Source organism: Cygnus atratus, chromosome 7, assembly GCF_013377495.2.
Source record: "Cygnus atratus isolate AKBS03 ecotype Queensland, Australia chromosome 7, CAtr_DNAZoo_HiC_assembly, whole genome shotgun sequence".
In the NCBI taxonomy this organism is placed as follows: Eukaryota; Metazoa; Chordata; class Aves; order Anseriformes; family Anatidae; genus Cygnus; species Cygnus atratus.
This window is the reverse complement of record NC_066368.1, coordinates 16,111,296-16,136,493: the sequence shown is the minus strand read 5'-3', so window position 1 is coordinate 16,136,493 and position 25,198 is coordinate 16,111,296. Positions and strand designations below refer to the sequence as shown.

General features: G+C 36.8%; 1 protein-coding gene across 1 annotated transcript in view; it reads left to right on the top strand.

Moving 5' to 3' along the window:
* DNTT (DNA nucleotidylexotransferase) overlaps window positions 1–25,198 on the top strand; it is a 90,982-nt gene that overhangs the window by 58,511 nt on the left and 7,273 nt on the right. The window contains exons 9-10 of the mRNA XM_035540898.2: window positions 5,180–5,443; window positions 6,920–7,003. Coding sequence (XP_035396791.1) covers window positions 5,180–5,443; window positions 6,920–7,003 — 348 coding nt within the window. The remainder of the gene's footprint in view (window positions 1–5,179; window positions 5,444–6,919; window positions 7,004–25,198) is intronic.

The window sequence follows — 25,198 nt, the reverse complement described above, 5'->3', positions numbered from 1 at the left end:
CGATTCCTCACTCTAACAGCATTGACTGCTCCCAGGCATCAGTTACTTGAGCTGTTCAACTTTATAGAATTCCATTTGTCTCACCTAGATAGGGATATTTCTGGGTTGCAACCTTGAACTAACATGCCTACATCCTATTTCAGTTTAGCTATAGGTATTTCAGTGAAAATAATACTGTTCCACTTCAGTAAACCATCTTAGAAGGAAATTAAGAACAACAGCATATATATATTTCAGAAGAACGTATTGTATTATATTTGCCGTTGATATATAATAGTCTTACTCTGCTTTAACAGAATTAACCCACCTACCAATACTTAGGAATAATGACTGTTTGTAACATTAAAAATGGGATAGCATTTCATTTAATTAAAAATAGCAAAGAATGCTAAAGACCATATTTGATTCCTCAGCTATTGTTTACATATTCTTCTCAAAATTCACACTTCCTCAATTTGATCAAACATTTACTCCAATATCAATACTTTTGATGTGCCAGCATTCAGTCTATTTAAGTAAACGTGCATTATCATTTTAAAAGGAAGAAATTCTTTGGGTATTGACATAACTAAAAAAATACATTTGATTTTGATGATGTTGTAAATTTGAGACATGAAAATGCCCACATTTTAAAACTTGATTGCGTAAACAAGGTCTACAGCAGTTTATGTTGTGTAGATCGAACAGAAATTTGCAAACAGCTGCAGATTCCCTGACAGACTAATGTGAAGGCTGCATTTTTCAGCTAGCAGTAGACAACACTTCATGCAAACTTCATAGCTGACTGCCCCTTCAAGTCATACTTTTTCAAAATGTATAGAAGTGCTGTTTCAACTGTACTTTATGGGGTGACAGTGATATCCAGTGCTCTATCAAATCAGATTAATTGGAAACATTATCACAATGAACATGACCTAGGCTTTGGCTGCTATTTAAAAACAGTAACCTGACTTTGAATCTGTTTTTGGTTTCAACTGTTTGTTGGACTCTGCACTTGTGTAATTGTTGCCTAATTGCAATTTTTTTAAAGGTTGAAATGCATATTTACAGCAGGGTATTTCATCTTATGCTCTTTCTATCAGCTTTAGAAGTTGCCCAGCCAATAAACACTGAAAAAAACACTACAAGATAACCCAGAGATATATAGTTCTAAAATATCTTCCCTAAATATCTTTCACTTTTGCTAACCATAACCATCTGCAAATACTTAAAATGTATTCAAGTAGAAGATGTGGCCTAGTCAGCAAGGGAAAACAGCAATAGGAAGTCTCCAGTACTGATTTGTTGTAAATGCTTCATAATTTGCTTGATGTTAAATCTCAGGTGCCCCAAGGAGCATTGCCTTGAAGTTCCTAAACATGGCAATAGGAATAGTTTTAAAAGAAAACTCTTTAAAAACTCTCTTTAAATGCTGTGATTTAATAGATGGAATTTGTACTTCTAAAGCAGCTGGGAGAACTCAAAGGCAGGACCTTTGGTAGGTCTGGTATCCAGGATGATTTTTAGGTAAAGGGAACATTTTTAGTGTGTGTAGTACTGCAAAGACGTCAAATTGACTCTGTTTACATTTACAACTGTATATTTCTGTAATGAGTAGCAAGCTGAAAAAAATGACTCTGAAAATTAAGCAAAGCTGATGCAGAAGAGATCACCCAAAAGATGTCTTAAAAAGCCTGAGGATTTTATATCAATGCCATTTTATCTATTGCAGACACACAGGTAGTAGTAATACATAATCATATCTCCTCAAGAGCTTGCAGGTTTAAAATCCAAGGAATAGTTACTGATGGCCAAGTGTGCATGTCCACAGATCTCGCTGAGACAAGACACTAGCTAGGTGCTTGTCTGTGAAGGGAGAAGCCACTGCAGTCTGTATTTTCCTAGATTTATCAGGTGGTCAGGAACAAAAATCCTACTAAGAACACCCACCTACAGTAGGAATTCCATTCCTTTTGTAGTCCATCTAAGAAAGATGGGCTTGAATTCCTAATTCTTTGCACCAAGAGAATTCAATTTCATTAGAGCAAAGAAGCATTGATATAGACTGAGGTAAATGTGCAAAACTAGTGATCTGAACACACTACCTACAATCAGCATATGGGTGTGGGAAATGTAGGTACCTGGAACAATAAAAAGTCCACTTTAGCAAAGCCTACTCTAGTTGTTAGGAAATAAATTATTTGGATTTCTTCTGGGATGTGCTATGCAATGTCCCAAATCTCAAAGACGAGAAATGAAAAATAAGTAAGAGATGTCACTGATGAAGAGGCTAAAAGCTTTTACAGAGAATGGGAAGAATGTCAGTGCTCAATAAAGGTTTGAAGTCGTCAATTAAGTGTCAGTGATCAATGAGATCAAAATAATTTTTTTTAGTATTAAAAACAAACAACCAAACAAAAGATTAAAAAAAGAATTAATCTGAAGTCAGGCATAGTTTGTCAGTAAGAGTGGGTGAGATTAGAAGCAGTTATGCATTAACATTCAACAGCTGTTTTGAGTTTATATTTGGAAATTGTAAGCATCAGTGCCTTGTGACGTTGGAGTAAAATCAAGAAAAAATTACTAGCTGTTTTAATGATGGATGTGAGAGAACACCTGCTAAAATTAAGCATTTTCAAATCAGCAGACTAGGAAACGAGTAATCCGAGGAGCTACGTAAGGAGTTTTCTTAGATTAGTTTATAGCAGTCTTCAGCTGAGGAAAAATTCCAAAGAAGAGAAGAAATGTCAATGAAAAGGAAATAGTTATCATTAAAGGGGCTGGCACAGTGACCAATAAAACAGCTTGTGAGTGATCCCTACCAAAATTATGGGATTGTTAATGTGGAACTATCATCAAAAAAAAAAAAAAAAAGAAAAGAAACAAAACTGGAAGCTGAAAATAAAACAATACCTATTAGTGTCTCCTCATGGAAATTATATCTTGTTAACTGTTTTTGTTATGTTTTTTTTTTTTTGGTCAGAATTGTACCTCTGTTATAGTAATATAATAGTAATAACAGTAATGTTATTGCTGTAAACTATTTTCTAAGATATTTAACGTTACCACATAAAGTTAACAACTTGCGATATATTATCAAAAACAAAATAAAAATAACATATTTTTAAATTTGGTGTTTAATATGGAGATATCCTTCCAAAAATCAGTTTATTGTTACCTGTGTTTGAAGACGCCTGACATGGAGAACATTATAATTAGCTATTGATAACCATGAAAGAAAACTACTACATGATCCCAGTTCAATATTGCATATTTAAAAAAGAAAAACAAAACAACAACAAAAAGAAGCTAATATGATTATTCTTTATTCTATATTAAGTGATATGTTAACTAAAACTCAGGAAGTATTCTTGGCCGTTTTATTTTTTTAAGGTGAGACTAAAATAAAAAATGCTAGACAAGAGGAAGGAGGATGTGTAAACATTTGAGGGACTTCAGAGGTGAGACAAACTTTGATCCAAGGACATAAAACAATCCTGATGATTGAATTTTTAAGAAACACTCTATTCATCTTATCAGAGAGAAGTTCTCTGATCAATTGAGTTTGATCTATGTGTGGGTTTAAATATATATCAGCATATATGATATGCTGACAACCTGACAATTGTTGATTGGCCTGCTGTCTTGAAGAGAAAACTAAAAAGCTCATCTGCCCAAGCATGGTTAATAAATTCAGCTTAGTAGTTTTCCTTCTAGTAATAATGATTAAACACTTGATAACGTATGGAGGAAGTGGTATGCATTATTGTTGCTAACCTTTATAACAAAGCTGGATTTCATTTGCAAAGGCAAATCTCAGAAGTCTCTGCTGTCTGTGTAATCTGGTGCTCAGCGGAGGCAGTCACAGTGATCTCCTATATTTTATGAATCAATAAAATCTAAATTAAGGTTGAGAGTACCAGGAGTCAGGTACCCATCTGAGTGTTTTCATCATGTGCAACCACTCTCAGAAAGTGAAATCTTTTTGCCAGCTGAGTCTTCCTGCTAGAGACGGTTTCAGTGATACAGAGCATTGTATCAAGCTCCATTTCTACTCTGAAAGGATTACTGAAGGAAGCAGTGTGATTGATAATATTTCCCTTATTTATTTTGTTGTTGTTGTTGTGTATTTGATATTTTGCATTCTTTAAAAAGGATATGCTGGGCGAGAGAGAGGGAGGCTGGTCCTTGTCTTGCCCCAGGTACTGTGTTTTGGGTGAGAAGTTTTCTGACTGGTGGGGGGAGATTCACATGAGAGCAATGGAACGTGTGCCCTTAGATCCCAAAGATCTAAGAAGCTTTGTGAGTGTAAAGTAAATCTGAAATGCCCAGGAAATCAGTAGCCTTGGAAGGTGCTTATAAACGCAAAGAACAAGCACAGAGACAGGCATGAGGAATTACAGAAAGATGCTTTTCCTAAGGACCTTAGGGGGAGATAATGCATAGTTCACTGGAACCACAGGAGTTGTTGAAAGTTTGCTGGCTACAGAGCAAGGCTGGAGGAAAGCACTGCCCCTTCCACCCAGCTCTTCTTGCAGTTCTGGATTAGAATGAATTAATTTACAACACTCTATTACTTCTATTTTTATTCTCACTCTGAACTGCAAGGAAAAAAATATTTTAAAAGAAAATCACATTTATATTTTAATAAAATTTGGCTACTGAGGTTCAACATTTTTTTTGGTGTAGTCCCTTCAAACAAAAGGCATGAGCAAGGCCATTCCAACTCTCTGGTGACTCCAGACCTTGTCACAAAGAAATCTCACATAACAGACAGTGCAAATGCTCTCTTTGGAGGCTGTCAGCAAGACTGTTCTCTGGACTAATGTGTTTTTCTAGATGTCTGCCTTGTGAGAAAGCATCAGTCTCTACTCCAAAATTTCTGTTGACATCAACCATAAAGTCTTAGGGGGAAATGATAGAGAGGAAGAATTGCAAATACTGTTTCCTTAGTACAGGGTAGGATATTGCCATTATCAGACAGCTACCACTGAAGATTTCTCTCTAAGAATTGGCTGGTGTTTTTCCAAAAGTTACGTATGGCTATTTTATGTCTCTTCTTAGACCAGATTTTGCCATTCACAGTTCTGTGTTTACTAAAACTGCATTTTACAAGATATTTTAAGATAACTGTCTAGAAAGTCTGGAATTTCAGTAAAGTCAATCCAGCAATTCAATGTGAGCAATGTCTTCTCTTTAGGGCTTACTTCTGTATTGTGATATCATTGAATCAACATTTGTAAAGGAACAGATACCAAGCAGAGAAGTTGATGCCATGGATCATTTTCAAAAATGTTTTGCAATTTTAAAATTATACAAGCCAAGAGTAGACAACAGCAGTTACAATACGTCAAAAAAAATTGATATGGCAGAAGTCAAAGACTGGAAGGCAATCCGTGTGGATCTGGTCATAACCCCCTTTGAGCAATATGCATATGCTTTGTTAGGCTGGACAGGCTCCAGGGTAAGTAACCACAACAGTTTTTTTTTTTTTTTTTTTTTTTTTCCTAAGCATCGCTAACCTATTGTTACACTGGCAGGACTATTCAGAATTCATGGAATTTTATAAAATGTTCCTTCTCTCCACACATCACTTTTCATAACCAGCGATCTTAGATTGAAGCTGATGAACTCTTCACTGACATTTATGGATTTCTCTCTAAAACAGTTAACATTTGTTTTCCTTGAAGCTTAGTGTTTAGATTCATGGAATGAAGAGCTATATTTTCAGTCTTTTGCGTTGTCTTTTTACATGACACTGGTGTTAACAAGTGACTTCAGCAGTTACTGAGTAAAGAGACGATTTGGAAAGTGTCACAGAATTATAAAGATTTTACAGGACATTTAACATTTGAGGAAGAAATGCTCTTATTTGGAACTTATTTTTTTTCATAGAAAATTGAAAACAATTTGATATTTTTCATTTGGATTAAGGAAACTTTTGTTTCTATTTTGAGCATTTAAAAATTATTTAAAATGATAAAACATTAAAATTTACTCATTAGCTTTGAACTAAAATAAAATGTTTCAGGTGGTATTCTAATATGGAAGGAAAGCTTCAAATGATAGCTACTTTCCATAATAGACATTTTAGTGTGTAATTGCTTTTTTAGTGGGTATAATATAAAACAGCACAATATTTTCAAAATAAATTCAACATAATTGCAAACTCAAAACTCAAATGATTAATCTGTCTCCACATAGAATTAGTTTGTGATCTGTTCTACATGCTTGCCCTCTGATGCCCATTTTGTTAGGGAATGATTATGCAGTATAATGAAGAGCTCCTAAGCCTGCTCTGAATGAGCCTTCTGATGTGCTAGAAGAAGTACAGGTGCATTGCCACTCTGTTCTACCTAGGTTAATTGGAAGCAGGGTGTTTTAGACCAGCCAAAATGCTGCAGCTGATGTATTCTCCTGCTGAGCTGATGAGTTACTTCAGCGACTTTTCAGATTTGAGATAATAAAATGTGTTTACTTGGATTTTGGATCAACTCCTGTAGAATTTGGGGTTCATCTTATCCAGAAAGTGTTTGGCTACTTAAAAGCTCTTTTCTCTTCTCTGCAGGTGGTTGTCTGTTCTAAAATGTACTTTGTGAGGCCCTTTATAGGAAAGGACTCTATCTTTCTCTACTTCACTCAGTTCCTGCTACCTGTTGAGATAATTCACCTAGTTTACTGTGGGAGCCCACAGTAAACTGTACATAGCCTTGGTTTCTCTTATAGTACCCAACTTTTCTCAGACTAGCCAACTGAAATGATGGACCATTGACTGTCAAAATATTGTTCTTTCAGATGATCCATCTGTTCAGACTATAGTCTTTTGGTAGAGATAATTTTCATATATTCGTTTATTATTTGGTTTGCTGTTGGGACTCTAGTATAAAGGATAACAATTTTGGTTGGACAGAATTGCTCTTATCTGTTGTGTCTCTTACAGCAATTTGGACGTGATTTGCGAAGATATGCTACTCATGAAAGGAAGATGATGTTGGATAACCACGCCTTATATGACAAAAGAAAGGTACTGTTTGCTCTCAGAATTAAGTTACCACATTTTTATTTCTGCATATGTATTTTCAGTTTATTTTTGATGTTAAGGTATCTAAAATATTTTAGCTTGAGTCCCTACCTGTAAAACAGTCCCATCTTCACAAGATTTAGTTTCCCTGCTACAACCTGATTCAATCTCAACAAGTATGTCTGGAAGTCTTTGCCATGGCTGATGTAATTTCTGAAACTTAAGAATTAACATATGTTGGACACTGGCGTTTGGAAGGAATTGTGCAACCTTCACAAAATGGAGAACAACTCATCTGCAAGCATTTGAAAAAGGTATTTTATTATCCTGTTTCAGAATGAAAGGTCATTTCTGTGTCACAGTCACAATTTCAATGGGCATTGTACTGACATTTTGAAGGAAAAAAGCAATATTAACTGGTACCAGCTCTGAGGAAGTTTCTGTGGGTATGATACTAAATGGGGATCAGCGATCATTCTGCTTTTAAAGCTCTGCATTCAGAAGTTTGTGTGGAGTTGTTTTGCTAGGCTTGTTAGTCTTGGTTAAATGGTAGTAATTCTAGTCTAAATGCTTTTGGCTGCAAATATTCTGACCTCTGTATTTATGAAGGGCAGAGGAGTCTTCTGAAGGGCAGAGGAGTCCAGGAAGGCTGGGCGCTCCTCAAGAAGGAAATCTTAACGGCACAGGAGCGGTCTGTCCCCACGTGCCCAAAGACGAGCCGGCGTGGAAGAAGACCGGCCTGGCTCAACAGAGAGTTGCGGCTTGTGCTTAGCAGAAAAAAGAGGGTTTATAATCTTTGGAAAAAAGGGCGGGCCGCTGAGGAGGACTACAAGGATGTAGCGAGGCTGTGCAGGGAGAAAATTAGAAAGGCCAAAGCTCATCTGGAGCTCAACCTGGCTACTGCCGTTAAAGACAACAAAAAATCCTTTTACAAATATATCAATGCGAAACGGAGGACTAAGGAGAATCTCCATCCTTTACTGGATGCGAGGGGAAACCTAGTTACTAAGGATGAAGAAAAGGCTGAGGTGCTTAATGCCGCCTTTGCCTCAGTCTTTAGCGGCAATACCGGTTGTTCTCTGGATACCCAGTGCCCTGAGCTGGCGGAAGGGGATGGGGAGCAGGATGTGGCCTTTGCTATTCATGAGGAAATGGTTGGCGACCTGCTAAGGAGCTTGGATGTGCGCAAGTCGATGGGGCCGGATGGGATGCACCCGAGGGTACTGAAAGAACTGGCGGAGGAGCTGGCCGAGCCGCTTTCCATCATTTATCGGCAGTCCTGGCTATCGGGGGAGGTCCCAGTTGACTGGCGGCTAGCCAATGTGACGCCCATCTATAAGAAGGGCCGGAGGGCAGACCCGGGTAACTATAGGCCTGTCAGTTTGACCTCAGTGCCAGGAAAGCTCATGGAGCAGATTATCTTGAGGGTCATCACGCGGCACTTGCAGGGCGAGCAGGCGATCAGGCCCAGTCAGCATGGGTTTATGAAAGGCAGGTCCTGCTTGACGAACCTGATCTCCTTCTATGACAAAGTGACGCGCTTGGTGGATGAGGGAAGGGCTGTGGATGTGGTTTACCTTGACCTCAGTAAGGCTTTTGACACCGTTCCCCACAACATTCTCCTCAAGAAACTGGCTGCTCGGGGCTTGGACTGGCGTACGCTTCGCTGGGTTAGAAACTGGCTGGATAGCCGGGCCCAGAGAGTTGTGGTGAATGGAGTCAAATCTGGTTGGAGGCCGGTCACAAGTGGTGTCCCCCAGGGCTCGGTACTGGGGCCGGTCCTCTTTAATATCTTTATCGATGATCTGGATGAGGGCGTCCAGTGCACCCTCAGTAAGTTTGCAGATGACACCAAGCTAAGTGCGTGTGTCGATCTGCCCGAGGGAAGGAAGGCTCTGCAGGAGGATCTGGATAGGCTGGAGCGATGGGCTGAGGTCAACTGTATGAAGTTCAACAAGGCCAAGTGCCGGGTCCTGCACCTGGGGCGCAACAACCCCAAGCAGAGCTACAGGCTGGGAGATGAGTGGCTGGAAAGCTGCCTGGCCGAGAAGGACCTGGGAGTATTGGTTGATAGTCGGCTGAATATGAGCCAGCAGTGTGCTCAGGTGGCCAAGAAGGCCAACAGCATCCTGGCCTGTATAAGAAGCAGTGTGGCCAGCAGGTCTAGGGAGGTGATTGTCCCCCTGTACTCGGCTCTGGTGAGGCCACACCTCGAGTACTGTGTTCAGTTTTGGGCCCCTCGCTACAGGAAGGACATGGACGTGCTCGAGCGAGTCCAGAGAAGGGCGACCAAGCTGGTGAGGGGTCTGGAGAACAAGTCTTACGAGGAGCGGCTGAGGGAGCTGGGCTTGTTCAGCCTGGAGAAGAGGAGGCTCAGGGGCGACCTTATCGCTCTCTACAGTTACCTTAAAGGAAGCTGTAGTGAGGTGGGGGTTGGTCTGTTCTCCCACGTGCCTGGTGACAGGACGAGGGGGAATGGGCGAAAGTTGCGACAGGGGAGTTTTAGGTTGGATGTTAGGAAGTACTTCTTTACCGAAAGGGTTATTAAACATTGGAACGGGCTGCCCAGGGAGGTGGTGGAGTCGCCATCCCTGGAGGTCTTTAAAAGACGTTTAGATGTACAGCTTAGTGATATGGTTTAGTGGAGTACTTAGTGTTAGGTCGGAGGTTGGACTCGATGATCTTGAGGTCTCTTCCAACCTAGAAATCTGTGTCTGTGTGTGTGTCTATCTGGCTTAATGTCTGTATTTGTAAAAGAACATTTTAATAAGAAGCAAAATCAATATTGAAGATACTTATTGATGTCATTATAGGGGAAGACAAAAGTACCATGCCAATTTTTACATTAATCTATCCTGTGTATTCCTTATAGAATGGAGGCTGCTTTTAACATCTCTGCTTACATACAGTATTTTCTCATTGTTTGTGAGATGCAGCAGTGATCTAAGCCCTCACCCCATTTCAGATGTCTCCATCTGCACTTGTCAGACACAGATGCTAGAGAATCCTCAGTTCACACAGAAACCTAGGGAAATGATCAGACTAATGATCCATTTAGTCAAATATCCTGTTTCCAACAATTGTCAATACTAGATGCTTCAGAAGAAAATATTAAATCGCATAATAGATAAATATACAATTACATGTTCAAGGCAGAACTTTCTTCATGAACTCAGGGATGATGTCACTGTCTGCTTGTCTTTATATTTTGAAAGCATTTAAATATAAAAGAAACTAAATATAATATATCAAATGTTCTTATCTGCAGTTTAATATGTATTAAATATATCATGCTGTGTAACAGATAACTGCACTAGTGAAATACAAAGCAGTTAAGAAACGTCAGGTTTTTTTTTGTGTGTGTAGCAAAAATTGCTTACATGGGATACAAATATGTATTATTACATGCTTCTTTTCCCAGAACACTGATGCATTCAGTGATGCAAAATGTCATTCTATTCATTCATGAGCAGCATCAATCAGTATTCTTTTTTCTTTATTGTGTTTAGGCTTTATATCTGACTTGTATCTGACTTACCATTCAAACCCCTCTGGGAAAGAAAATGTGAGTTCCATGTGAATTTCAGTGGGCTAATAAGGATGTTTCACAGAAAAATGATGAGTTTATATTCACAGTGCCCTCTGGGAAGAAAGGTGCTTTTGTATTCCCAAGTGAATTCTGAGGCAGAGAGAGATTTAAGGCCCTAAAAACCCAATGATTGGAAGGGCTCCCTGTATGCAGCATCTGGCCTCAGTTTCATCCTATTGGACATCCGCCTCAGAACTTCGCAAAATACATAGAACTGAATACATCCATGACGTGTTTCCAAAAGCTGTCAGCTGTAACTGAGTCTCAACCATTTCTGCATGTCTGAGTCTCAAGTTATATTTCTTCACTGCACTGCCCAAAAATGAAGAAACAGAATTAGTGGTAGAACTGAGATGGTAGATTTAGAATGTTTTCCTTACAAGAATTATCTGTCAAGGACAAAGGAAAAAAAAAAATCCAGGCCTACAAGGCAAATTTCAACTGTCTTGACCACAAAGTCCTTAATCTAGGATATCCATATATCAACTGAATGATATGAATGAATCAAATGTTCCTTTCTGTGTGGGCTCTGTTTACTTTGGAGGTTTTTATTTTTCCCAAGCAAAATAATACCTAAGCCTCCCTATTCCCATTTAATCCCAGACACAGTTTAAATCCAAATCGTATTTCCTACTGCTAGGTATAGACATACTACAATTTTTCCAACAAGAAGTCCTGACAATGTCTTGACACAGCAGAACATTGTTCTTTTCTCTGCTGCACTCTCAGAAATAACCTAATTTTTCCACAAAGAAAGAAAACCATGCCTAAGGCAGATACACATTATGAAATATGAAACAATAAACAGGAAGAGAGAAACTCCCTCCCTGCCTAAGTATTCTACTATTAAAATCAAATGTTCTATTTTCATAGATTATTTTTTTCCCCCGCATTTTTAACTTTGCAATTTTGCATGAAGAGATGCTCATAGAGGACATTTTGAACAAAATGACTTCCACACTGCCACCCAGTGTGTTATAAAGTCAGCAGTCTGCATAATACAGCAACAGTGTTTATAGCTGCGAAACCTGAGGTGATGACCCATAGAAGAGGAGAAGTTTGCTGTAATTATATGTCTGGGATGTGTGGCTGCCAAAGTTGATTTATTTTTAGGGTCAGCAAGTCAAAGGTGATCTTAGAATAAGTGATGACAAATAATTAGTGACTTGATTCCCACTTCAGGGAATTGTGATAAAATCGTGATAAAATTTTTTAAATTTAGTTATGAAAACTAGAAAATCTTCCTTTCAGTAATTCAAGTGCTTTTGTTTCAAAAACATTTAGTTAGGCACTTGGAAACATGTTTTATCTGTACCTTCTCTTAAATTTAGATTGGTACATGAACATATGCATTTCATAAGGTACATGAACATATACATTTCTTTGTGGTAGTAAATCTTACTTTCTTAAAGGAAAGCTTTCACAATGCTAAAATACAGAATGCAACAGTACCAATAAGATAGTCTTTCATTATAAAAGGCAACATTTTCCTTGTTTGCTCTACATTCTGAAAAATAAATTGATATATTTTACTCTTCTATATTAATAGTTATTAGCCCTTTGGCACTGGAGCTTGCACTGTGGCCTACTGCCTGAACTATGATGCACTTTGGACAATCCCATATTCCAGTGCTCACAGGGTAGCACCAAGAGAGAACCCTGCTTGCTTTAATGTGTTTCCAGAGGGATTCTGACAGGAATAGAGAACATTAACACAGCAGTTAGGAATCAATTACATAGCTTCCAAGAGGGGAACAAAAGGAATGGATATTTCCTCCAGGGACTTATTACAAAGTTACATGATGAAATTATTCTTCAGCCTTGATTTTATTTATTTATTTAGTTTTCCCAGCAGTGTGAATAACTTTCATATATTTGTAGGTTTTTGAAGATACTGTGCAACTATCAAACTAACGTTTTTTATATTTATTTATTTATTTATTTTTCCCCACTTCCAAAATGAAGAGACATTTCATGGATTTTCTTTTGGTAGGAAAACTGAGATGCAAAAAATTGAAAATTTATGACCAGTAATCTGACAGCCCTCATTTTCATAACAAGGTGAATGGATGTTCAGATCTGTGCCTCTGTAGAATTGTATCCTAAAGTTATGCAAATCAGCATTTGTATATACCAACAAAGCATGAAGTTGCTGTGATTTACACCAGCTGGATATTAAACCTTATGATGATTCCCACACTCAGGGAATGAAGGAATTCATTGATCAGCAATCAGGAAGAAAGAGAACTTGTATATTCCAAGCATCTTATGATATTATTATTGCTGTTGCACTGATTATGAATGGCATGATGCATTTATGAAAAAGTCCAATAAAATTCTCAATGTAAAACTTTCCTGATTTATGAATGAGTCATATGCTCTGTAGGTAAAGTAGATGTCCTTTTGCTACTAAGCCATTTTGATCATAAAAGGAAATTTATTTTTCTGAGTAAAACATAAGTCAGATTGAAGTCAATTCAGCTGAATTGAAGTTGAAGCTGAAGCTGAAGGCTTTTCCTTAAAAAAAAAAAATCATTTTTTTTTAAAGCTGAAAACCATGGCGTCACTTGTTGTCTTTATACCCCTAAGTCTTGGGCCCAGGGTCATTAACCCCTTAACCCAGCACAAAGAATTTTTGGTTAGAACATGCATTGCATCTGGATGTAATCTGGAGCAACAGAAACCAGTGCTTAAACTCTTATTTATATATTTATGTAATGTGATCATCAGATCACTGTCTGAACTGTAGTTTTTATATGCGTATATGTTTTACAGTTTGCTACATACTGAGATTTGAAAGACATTTCTTTGCAATGAATAAAAAAATTGTGATGTAGTATGGCAGTCATTAGCAAGTTCTGACAGCATTTTAGTTGGGTAAAATGGAGAGAGATCCTAGTGGATCAAACTAAGGAAGATCTGTTTTATTTCTAAACACTTAAGCTGAATATCATCTGCTTTCATGACAGTGTAATAAATGTATGACTTACTGTCACATACAATGTTTACTTATTTTTACAGTGATTTTTAGAGTAGCTGGCAGGTCACAGGCTTTCTGTTCTCGAAGGAGTAGCTGTCCTTGAAGTATGAGTGCTTCTCCACTTTTATAGTTTCAGCAACCTGGAATAGGATTCAGGAATGGCAAACTTTATTGGTTGCTTCTTTACCAACCTCAGGTGATGTTAGCTACAGTATTTTTGTCATGTAGAGGGGCGGTGAGGAGAGTGTCTGAAGCTAGGCTTTATGATATGGGATTTTTTAACTCTTCAATGTGGTCAAGACTTAATGTGGTATTGGAATGACTGTTCTCCCATTAAATTGCTCTTGTCTTGGAGTCTCTGCTTTTCTTCAAAAAGAATATTCATTAAGGAAAAACTTCTTTATTCTCTGGAGTATGAAATGCTACCACTCTGCTTTTAAACTTAGTATCATCTTTAACTTTGAAGTTTGTTCCACCAAATATATACTGTTTTGTAATCTGGTCACTACCTCCACACCTCTTCTCTATGATTAATCTCATCCAAGTCTCCATTTCTCCTTAATTTCACTCCATATCATCCACTTTTGTAGATTCTAGTGCTATCAAATTTCCTGTATTTACTATTAATACCATTGCTAAATCCAGGGAATGGTGGTAAAAATGGCGTCTACAAAGTAGCAGATGTGTAAAAGATCTGTTTGAGATGTTTTCCTTGCCCCTATATTAGAATAACGTGACAGACCTTTGTGACTTACCTAGAGAGCTGCTGTAGCTCTAGAAGATGTAAGTCATGTCTTCCTCCTGAATTCAAAATCAACCACTTTTACATATAGCTAAGATTCCATACTGTAAGCAGTAAACTGAAATTAAAATTAAAAAAAAAAAAATCATCATCAACAAAAGTTTTGTTGTTTGTTTTTTAAGCTGTTGGTTTTTTTTGTTGTTTTTTTTTAAAAACTTGTGTTATTCTGATACTTGCTGATAGCTGTGGTGTTGCTGAAAACCCTTTTTGTCAGTTGTTACTCTTAAAATTCCATAGGAACATAAATATGTTGGATTCTTTTTTTTCCTGTCTCTGTGCCCTTGGATGTTATCTGAAGTTGCAGCTTGCAGTTCATAAATAGTAAAATGTTTTGATCCTGTTATTCCTCGTGGCTCATCCATTTGAAGATCAAATTCAGATGCCCAATCTTTGTTATATACAGGTAGACTGCAATAAATCTACAGCTATTTGCTGGTCTTTCTGCTCCCTTTGCTTTTCTGTGTGTAGTTACTGGTTAGAAAAGGTCCTCCAGCTTCCAAAAAACTTGACACACACAGTTGTTTCGATACTATGCCTGTCATTGGTATTTGATGTGTCTACGTTGACGACTGTGAAGACAGTTGTCCCACAAACTTTTGTTCCTTTTGAGGGAAGACAGCATAGATAACCTTTAGCATTTGAGGGAAAGGTTGCATGAGTAGGCTGAAAATGATGTGGTGTTTTATCAGTTTGAATTTCCAGGGCTGCACACTGTCCAAGGCCTGAACTTGGAAATGCCATAAATGCACAGCCAAGCCAATCTGAAAAGTATGTGTGAAATTTTGTACCTATTGCTGGTATTTTGGCTCAGATGCAGAAGTACAGTAAGGATAAGTAGTTAACCACTGTGGCAAAAACTGGTTCGGTTTAATGAAAGAGTTTGATCAACTGGTATTTTGCTCTTTCCCTCTAACTATGAGAAAGAGCAAATGTTTAATGAAGGATTTTGATCATTCAAAATTTGCTTTTTCTCTTAATCAGAGGGTAAATCAAAATGTTGACACTTTCTGCAAAGGGAATCTCAGCTTTGAAAATAGTCCAAACCTCCATAGATCAGACAGATTTTGGGGCCACAAGCTCTGAGGCACTCAGCTTGGCTGGTTGCTCCAGGTTCTTGGACCCCGGCTCTGATGTAATTAAAATGACTTTTTTTGAACTCAGGCTCCCAGTACCCTGTCAGGTAGGTTGTTGAGAAGATGGGCAAACTGGCAGGTAATCAAACAGACTTACCTTTTTAAAAGTGCCTGGCAAGTTATATTCTACTGGATTATTATTTTTTTTTAATGTTAATTTATTTTTATTTATTCCAGAGGAATGTTTTGATGATTACACCATTTTTGTGGAACATATTCCATTTCTTAGTCAGCTGAAACCATATATCTTGTTTCTCTACAGAAATAGGTGTGAGGATGCCCCAAACTTCTGAAGTGCAGAATATACTTCTGAAAGATATACTGTGCTATGCAAAGCCCAGCCCAACCACTTTTATTGTGGATAAACTTAAGTTTTAGGAAATGTAAAATTGCTCAACCTTTCTTTTACTATTACTTCCTAACTAAGTTCCTTTATCTAAATTGACTGAAAACTAATACTATTACCCAATAATTAAGAAGCCATTATCAGAAAATTAGGTAATTTGGGGGTTGTTTTTGCATTTTAATGGGAACTATTGCTTGTAGCTACAGTAAAGAAAGACATCTAGAACTTTTCCACTATTCACACAGTTTCAGTTGTGGTGGGATTCTTTATTGCTTTTTCCCTTCTTTCAAGGTATACGAGTTCTTCATGTCATTTCCTGTTCAATAGTTAATAAGAGCCAAAGAGCCTGGCAGAAGTCTTTTGCACTCAGCATCTGAGCTGTAGTCATTTCCCATTTCGTAAGAGAAGAATCTGGGTAAAACGGGAACTAGTTTCAACTGGTTCATGCAAGAAGTTCTGAATGATGTATTTTCCCAAAGCAGTAACTTTCGAGTATGTGAGTGAGCATGGGGAAATTGGTCTGAATCAGAGGCAGGCTAAGAAGCTGTTGCGGGTACTTTTCTCTATAACTGCTTCATGGTCAGAGATTTCTAGGGATGTCATGCGGAACATGACTTTTTTTTTTTTTTTTTTTTTTTTTAAGAAAGAGGTTCCTTAAGGTTCCTAGGGTATAATAGATTGATTAAATTATTAGCATATGAAAGTTATTGCACTAACTTGTAGGTTGCTTGACTTTTGTAAGAAGAAAGTCACAAGCTCAGTGTTATTTTGAAGAGTCATTGGGGCAGAAAGCAGTTATTAGTTTTATGTCCTATGAAAATTTAAGACAGGAAATACCTGCCTTAATGTTTTCTGTTGTTAAAGAAATATTCGAGAAAGTATGACACTATGCAGGAGACTGGATATGACTGATGTCAATCTAGCATTTGAAAACCATTGTGTGTATTTGAATGACACTAAATGTTACTTAATTTTTGAATAACTAGAGAGGAGGTTTATATAACTGCTCTGAATGGTGAATTCACAAGGCACCATTCATAATGGGACCCGGCTTTGCAAAACATCAAGTGCTGTGCAGCTACAATGAAAACGGTAAAACTCTATGCTCCCAAAATTTTTAAAGAGAATGTTCAATTTTCCTTAGGAAACTGGTACAAACACAAAAGGGGAAATTTATCCTGGGATTTCTTACTTCTAGACTGTGAATATCACGTGTATGCAATAGTTATCATTGGTATTCCAGTCTTTAATCATTTGCCTGCAGAAAGTGTTCCTATTTAAGGAAATCCTTAATTAAATCTTCAAGCAGGGCTTGCCCTGGCTTTCTTTGCACATATCTGTAGAGCCTAATGAAGGTGAGACTGCAGCCCAATAATAATGGTTACAAGGAAAACTATCACCATGTAGAAGTCGCGACAGTAGAGGGTGGAAACAGCTTTGAGGAAGCCAGACTGATTGCAGACGTCTGGACTGTTCTCTGTGCTTCCCACATTTTTATAAACAGTTATCCTAACACAAAGACAGTTTGGTTTTCTGAGCATTGATTCTTTTCTGTGACTATCCTATACATACAACTGGGAAGAAGAGCTGGCTATGATTTTATAACTTTAATTTAATTACATAGACATAATATTCACATGTGTTTAAGACTTATTCAACAGTCATAGTCTCAAAATCAGTTTTCTTGTGTCATTTGAGTGTTTATTCCACAGTATAATTCACTGAAAGAAGGTTCCTGCAGAAGTTTACTTGCACAGTTAAAGAGACATTTTTAGGATTCTTTAAAAATTGGATGTTATAGTCATATTTTGGCAGATGCTGCTCTAAAATTATGAAGTTATAACAGTGAGAGAGCCTTGAGAACATCTCAATGAATTAAACATGCTGCAGCTGCAGTTTGCTTTAGATGTCTGCAATAATGACTATTAAAGCTAAAGTAAACATAGAGATCCAAATTTTATAATATTAATTTCCAATGTGATCAGTTGTTCACATAATTATGCTACAATTAAATACTGAGTCATTGTAAACAGATGTACATACATTTATGTTACAATTCTTCTGTCTCTCTGAGGAAAACTGGCAATTGCATATGTGGTTTGGGGGATATGTTCTTTTTGCACCTGCTCTATTTTTAAAAATTAAGAATTAAAATAAAAAACTTCTTTTACCCTCTGGAAAAATTAAAAATGATTATGCATTTTCTTCCAAAGTGTGCTTCTCCCCCGTGTTCTTAGCAGTTGAAATGTTTCATGTATAGCATATGACAGCTCACTTTTACAAAGTGAGCATGTAATTCTTGTATATATTTAGCAAAGTTTAAACTCTTTGTAATAGCAAGTTGTACATCCAACACAGGTAAATGTATCTGTGCTTCCTTTACTTGGTGTGTTTTCTAAACCAGGGAAACCTGGATTGCTAATGAAATGAGAGATGCATAAGTAGGTACAGATTCAAAACATTTTGACTATACTTTCTTATTTTAAATTCTAGGACAGTACAGAGCCAACCATTTTAAAGTGTTTTAATTCAGTTATTAAATCAGAATGCTTGGGTAAATTATAGATTATGGAGCAGGTAGCATAATCTCAAATTTCCTCTTAAAAGAAAAAGAAATCAGAAATCTTCCCAGAAGAATCTGGGAAGACAGGAAGCTAGAAAAGGAAAGAGATGGGGTCAAAGAGGAAAAGGGGATATGGGAAAATGCAGCAGGAGTGAGAATAGGAGTCTGGACAAACAGATCAGGAATGAGAGTTCCCAGAAAAGGGGAGAGAAGATGGTATATTTGATTATCAGCAATCATTGTGGAAAAAAGCCTGGGTTGGTTTATAAAGCTGAGCTGAAAAGAGGCACAAAAAAGAATCCTTAGTGAGAGAGCTGTGTGAAAGTTTGATGGAGTAAAAATAAAATAAAAATCATCAGGCTAATGCTCTAACTTGGCAACAAGAAATGGGTATTCAATGGGCTTAAATAAACTGAGTAAACTCTATCTCACTTTTATTCTGGATATGGCATGAGTGGAACCTGAAGTTATATTCGAAATCTGAGGGGAGAGACCAAGGCTATAACTTAGTATGGGGAAGTAGGGGAGAGATGGAGCTGGAACAGGTACATATTGGAGAAGCTCAACTTGCAGAGAAAAGATAGGTTGATCCCACGTTAGTCTGCAACACAAGATTTTTTCAATGCTGTCCACACCTGTTAGTTCTGTGGCACAGCATATTTCCTGCCTAGTGAAAGATACCTACATATGTTACAGGAATTGAATGAATCAGTATTTCTTTGGAGAAAAAAAAAATCTCTATGCATACGCTGAGGAAAACTGAACTACGGTTAAAATGCAATCAACCACATTCCAGGACTTCTCAAGCTGCAGGTCTCAGGATTTCTCAAATCTCAAGATTTTTGTGATCTCAATAATATTCTTTTGAAATAGTTTGTAATAATCCTATATGAATTACATTCAACTGCATTTCATAAAATCCAGGATTCTGTGCATTTTTCTTGTTTCATTTATTCATATGAAGCTTTATAAAGACAAATACAGTAAGACAAGAACGTTTGATGAGGTAAAGCTACTATAAATATCATAGTCTTAAAGCAAAAAAGTATAGCTAAGGCAGAAGAGGAAATAATCCCCACTAATCATTTTAATCACTTTGCGATAATATGCAGGTTGTCAGAGAGCTACACGGGGCAATAGGAACAGTGTTCCTCTTATTTGCAAGGAAGCTCCAGTTTTGGGTACAACAGCGTGCTATTTAACATGTTAAAAAATTTTGACTATTGTAAGACAGTAGGTTCCAAGTTTTTATTCCCTTTGTGTGCCCAGAATTGAAAATGTATTCTTGTAGTCTGGATGGTCATATATAGTACTTTTTATTTATTGTGGAATGCTTTTAATTATTAAAAATGTAATGAGAGAACGGATGCTTAACTATGTAGTGTCTTGCAACAAAGTAGTAATGCGCCTGTCATTTTAAACAGAGAATAGTTCCACTTTATGCACACCCTAGACTTGTCAAATAACATGGTCATAAGCTTTGTCAAACAAAGAAGTGCTCATTCAGTTAAGTCAACAGATAATGTTTTTAAATATCTTATTTTTTAAAGTGTCAGTTCTTCAGCACTAGTCTTTCTGGTTCTTCTTCATCAAAGCTACTCCGTGTCACCACTTTGCATGTAGAAAGCCTGAAGACATGTCACTCTGTGTTATGAAATAATTAACTGTATAAATGTCTAAGATGTACTAATATTAGCCTGATTAATCTTTTTTTTCCTCTTATTATCTACTTATTATCTACTTATTATTGTTCAGAAATTTAATATGAATAAATCTACAACTAGAGCAAATCTACAACTAGACCAGTTGTAAGAGAAATATTGAAGTATGATATTTCTGATTAAAAACACAGGACGTCCAGTGGTAAAATAAAATGATAATTTATAATTCTGGCTTCTATTACATTCAAACATTATTCATGCCCAGAATTATTAGAATAAATTCCGCTGCACTATTTTGCATCAATACTATTACACAAGATTTTGCTGGAGGGTATTGAATCAATGTAATTCTTGTAATACTGCTTTTATTCAGTCATGGATTGTTATAATGCCATTTCAAGGAGTCTTTTTTTTCTTCCCCTCTCTTATCATTTTATTTGTAGCTAGATTAGAAACAGATTAGTTTTTATTTTAAAGCAGGCATGGTGATGTAATATTACGACAGAAAACACCAGTGAAACATGAAAATTACATTTGGAGATAATATAATGTCAGAGGGACAGGTTATTTGCTATTGAAAAACATTATGATTTCATCAAAGGCAAAGTGCACAGTGTCTACACATTGTTGTGGAATATTATTATTGAACTTTGTGAAACACTTCACATTTCCAGCACAATTAGTACTTCAACCTTTATGCTGTATAATTATCATGAAGTTGTTTCTACTGTTGAGAGTCTCATTCATTATTTGTAGCAAAATATTTAGAAAAATATCTAATTATGGGCAAAACAAAAAATCACCAATACCTTGTCTTAAAAAGAAGCCTCTCTTGGAGACGAAAAAAAAAAAAAAAAGAAAAAAAGAAAACTCAGGGAAAAATATGTAAGGAAAATCACTTCACAGTTAGTTGCATTGCTTAGGAGAGTACTGGTAGATAGGTACTTAATATTACACTAATCAACAAAATGTAAAAACTTGTGTTAACCATAATTATGTTAAATACTATTGAGAGTTAAAAATACCAATGGGTATTCTTTGGGGCTTGATTCTTTCACATTTTATTTATCAAATGTATTCTTATTTTGAGAATATTGTCTTACTGACTACTGATGAAGTAAGACATTGTCCCCCTCAGGCCAGCTTGAGATATATAACAGTGTAAATATCAGGACAAGGAAGAAGTTTTTTTCCATGTTACTTTCTGACAAGAGTTCATACTACATGAGATAGCCATTGAATACAATGACTTGAAACCTCTTACAAAATGACATAATTTAATGTGTTTTTTTCTTTGGAAATTGCTTTACTTAGATTTTTTTTTCCCTTCCTCTCTTTCCTCCCTTCTTTGTGAGGAAAATCATTTAGCTGGCTGTGAATGTTACTGATTACAGTGATTCTTGCCACCACTTTGTCTGCCCTAATGAGTCAGCTAATGATTTCAGAGAAGTAGCCACCATTTTACAGATTGATGTTGCATTGTATTCCCATACTTTCATTGTAGATTGAAGGCACTCGACTTCATATTGCTCGGTGTACTGCAGGAATTTATGGATCTGCTGTAACGCTTTCTCTACAGTTGCTTTTCATAACTCTGGGTCTCTAATTGGTGTAAAACTGTAAAGCTATTTGCTGCACTGAAGCTCAGAGTGGATTTGTGTTTTTCACCAAAGATGGAAATCTGTTCCTTTCTACTGCTATGGAGAGTTTACATTTATCTTCTCACAAGTTTCTTTAGACCTTGTGGATTATACCCTTCAGAGCTATTAGCTGGCTCGGTTAATGCACAAGCTCCAAGTGCAAGAAATCACTCCAGCAAGCAATTGCTTTTTGCAGTGGGGAAGGCAGGATTGCATAGGGAATAACTTTTTGTGAGTTAACAAGTTTTGAATGGAAAGTGATGGAAATACTGTAAGTCTGCAACATACTTCCTCGTGTTTCCCACAGCTCCTATATTTGCTGAGTTACTTTGCAGGCACTACCTGCACCTTCCCCTTAGAAGCCCACTCTCAGAAATACACTAAAACAAAACAAAAACAGGTTAATGGTTTTATACCAAGTCTGTTATGGGGCTTTTGTAAGACCCAAAGAAATTTATCTAGATTATTACTTTTCCCCCATTTTCTCTTTCTATTACTTTCTATTCTAGGTGCCCTTTCATTCTTGCTTTTTGGCTGGCTGGTGGTTGGAGTAAATTTGTTGTGCTGTTCTGTAAATTTGTATGGAGTAAAATGCTCTGAGTCAGTGAGATTAGAGATATTAGAGTTTACATCTACCTGAAAAAAAAACAAAAACAAAAAAAACAAACCAATAAGTGTCTGAACTAAAATTCCAAGGTGTGTACCAAAATTCCACTGAACTATTTTTTTCACTCTTTCCTTCAGTTTTACCTCCCTGACTTCTTGTATGTGTTGTACCTGTCTTCTATATGAAAGTGTCAAACTGTGGAAGCTCATTGGCATGTCTGGTAACGTAAGACATGTTAGCACCACAGGTATCATTATGAGGTCATGTCAAGTCAGTCATTCAGTAACTCTCCTTCATCCTGTATTTTTTTGTTGTTGTCTTTTGTTAGTCTGATATCCTCCCTTTTGCCCTTCACTCCTCCTTTATTTTTGTTACTTTTTGAAAAAAATGCTGCTAGCTTTTCTGTATTTGTGTTTCCAAGATAAACCTCATTGAAGCTGATGGGGAGCAAGAATATAAATGATGCAAAGTGTTTATTTTGGGTCTTGCAATAATTGTCAATAAACAGAATGTCCAACTAGTTGTGCCATGGAGTGAGTTAGGATAATTTTTCATTAGTCAGCCTGTGTAATCTAATTGCCTCTCTTCTGAATGACCTTTCTGAGAGGAGAGAAGAGAAGATGCAAGTGCATAGCTGAATCATACATTCTCCTTGTCCTGTCTTCTCTCAAGCTTTCCTGACTCGGTTTCTTTGACAGTGCTGCTTGTCTTCTGCTTGTCACATCCAAGACTTCCCAGACATCTGCATTCAGTGCATTCAGTGGTTGGCTCTAGAATGCATTTTTTTGTTTGACATATGTACTTTCCTTGCCAGCGGTTGACTTCTCTGTGAACTTTGAATTTTTTTCACATCTTCCATTCATTGTGTGCTAATACAGATATTCAGACTAGGAATGCAGGGAAGGCTTCCCAGGTGCAAAGCAGCAGTAAGTTTACATAATTTCCAAAGGCTTGTCTGCAAAGCTTCACCAGAAACCCATGTGGCTCACTGTATGCCACGTGAGAAAGCCTCTAACATGGGACTGTAATTTTGGATGGAGAATTTACAGGAGAGCAATGTAATGTGTGTGCATTTTGTGGGCACATGTTTTTGCAGATATTTTTGATGGAAAGACCAGGCTCTGTCATTAGCTGAATACCTCTGGCAAAGTATGTTGTGTTTTAGGTCAGTATAATATGAAAGTCAGAAAATAATGAAATTTATACCTACGTTGTGAGGTATACATTGTAAAATGTTGATTTATTAAGACTAGCATCTTTCTAAAAGTTTCTGCAGTTCTGCAGTACTTGCGCAAACAGTGGTGATGCACAAACACTTTTTCTAGCAAAAGTGGTCCAGTGACATAGAGCAGATAAGGTAAAACTGAGGTCAGGTAAACATATGTGAACATTCCTCCTGTTAATCACGTGTAAAATATTTGCTTGGATGGATTAATTATGTTTCTGCCTTCATGATTTTTTTTTCCCTGTAAACTCATTTTGTTCATTTTATTAACTTCTCACAGTCCAGCCTTTGTTTCCTCTGACCTGCTGTCGGTTGAGTGTTTGGCAGAGACAGACACCAAGCTGACAACATGTGGTTTGGGACATCTGAAGGTTCCTACATCCCAGAGTGCTTCAGCAGGAAAGAGCACAATTCTGTGGACAATATATAGATTTACTTAACCAGTAATACATTTCAATGTAGTCATTTAAAGAAATGTGGAAGTCTTTTTATTTAATTTTATTTAAATTTAAAATCAGTGGAAGGCTTGATTTGTCAAGTCATGGAACAACTGTAACCTTATTTCCTCTTTATAAGATGACTTGTGAAATGGCTGTTGTAGCTCTCTTGATACAGCATAAAGGCTACCCTGGACAGACAGATGTAATTAGAGTTGTTTAGCAGAATGACAGTGCTGTAGTTGTTCTTCCCACCTAATAGGATTGTTGACATGCCCAACTATTTTTTTTCTTCTTGAACAAGGTCTTATTCTACACACAGGCTGTGCTTTTATTCAAATAGCAGCACTGCTTTCATGCAAGAATTGTGATACATTCCTTTACAGCTATCTATATTTTTTACAGGCTACAAATGTTATTTGAGCAAGAAGGATCAGAGAAAAAGGGAATATGAGCAATTTAATAGCTTTGCACCTTTAAGCTCTCAGCACAGTGAGAGCTTAAGTTGCATGTCTTCAGCGTTAAGAGTGTGCTGCTCCACTGAATGCAGTGGCCTTTGGTATCTAGAGAATTGGTTTCACATCTTGGAAGATCTTGCAAGCAACGTAACTAACATAACCTAGCATAACCATTAGATCCAAATAATTATTTGTATATATATATATTTAAATGACTTGATATAACTGATGACATATGAAGATAACCCCAGCATTGAAATGACAAATATATTTGTAAGAGAAATATAAGGTGCATAGTATATTTTCTTCTATAGTTTTTTTATGCTGTTACAATCATTCATATACAATTGATATTATCCCACAAAAATATTTTTAGAAGGGACTCTGTCCAAGCACAATGAAGAGTTAAGTTCCAGCTTTTCAAATGACAGTCTATCCTCTTCTTTTCTGTTGTTCATTTATCATTGTCATGCTTACTGCCACTGTAACGATTCCAGACATGTAAAACAATGGGGGTTTAGCCTGCTTGATATTTATCATTCTGCCTACTGGAAACATTAAGAAGTTAAAAATGATCATATTGCCATTATATCTCCATTTAAATAATTTTAAAAAGGAAAGTAAATATTAAAGTAATTAAATTGACATGGACACAAGTCACATGTCAAACACCATACAAAAGTTAGTGAAAGCAGACCAAATTTAAATGAGGAAATCACTAACTAACCTACTGAAGAATTTGCCATTTTATAGCATG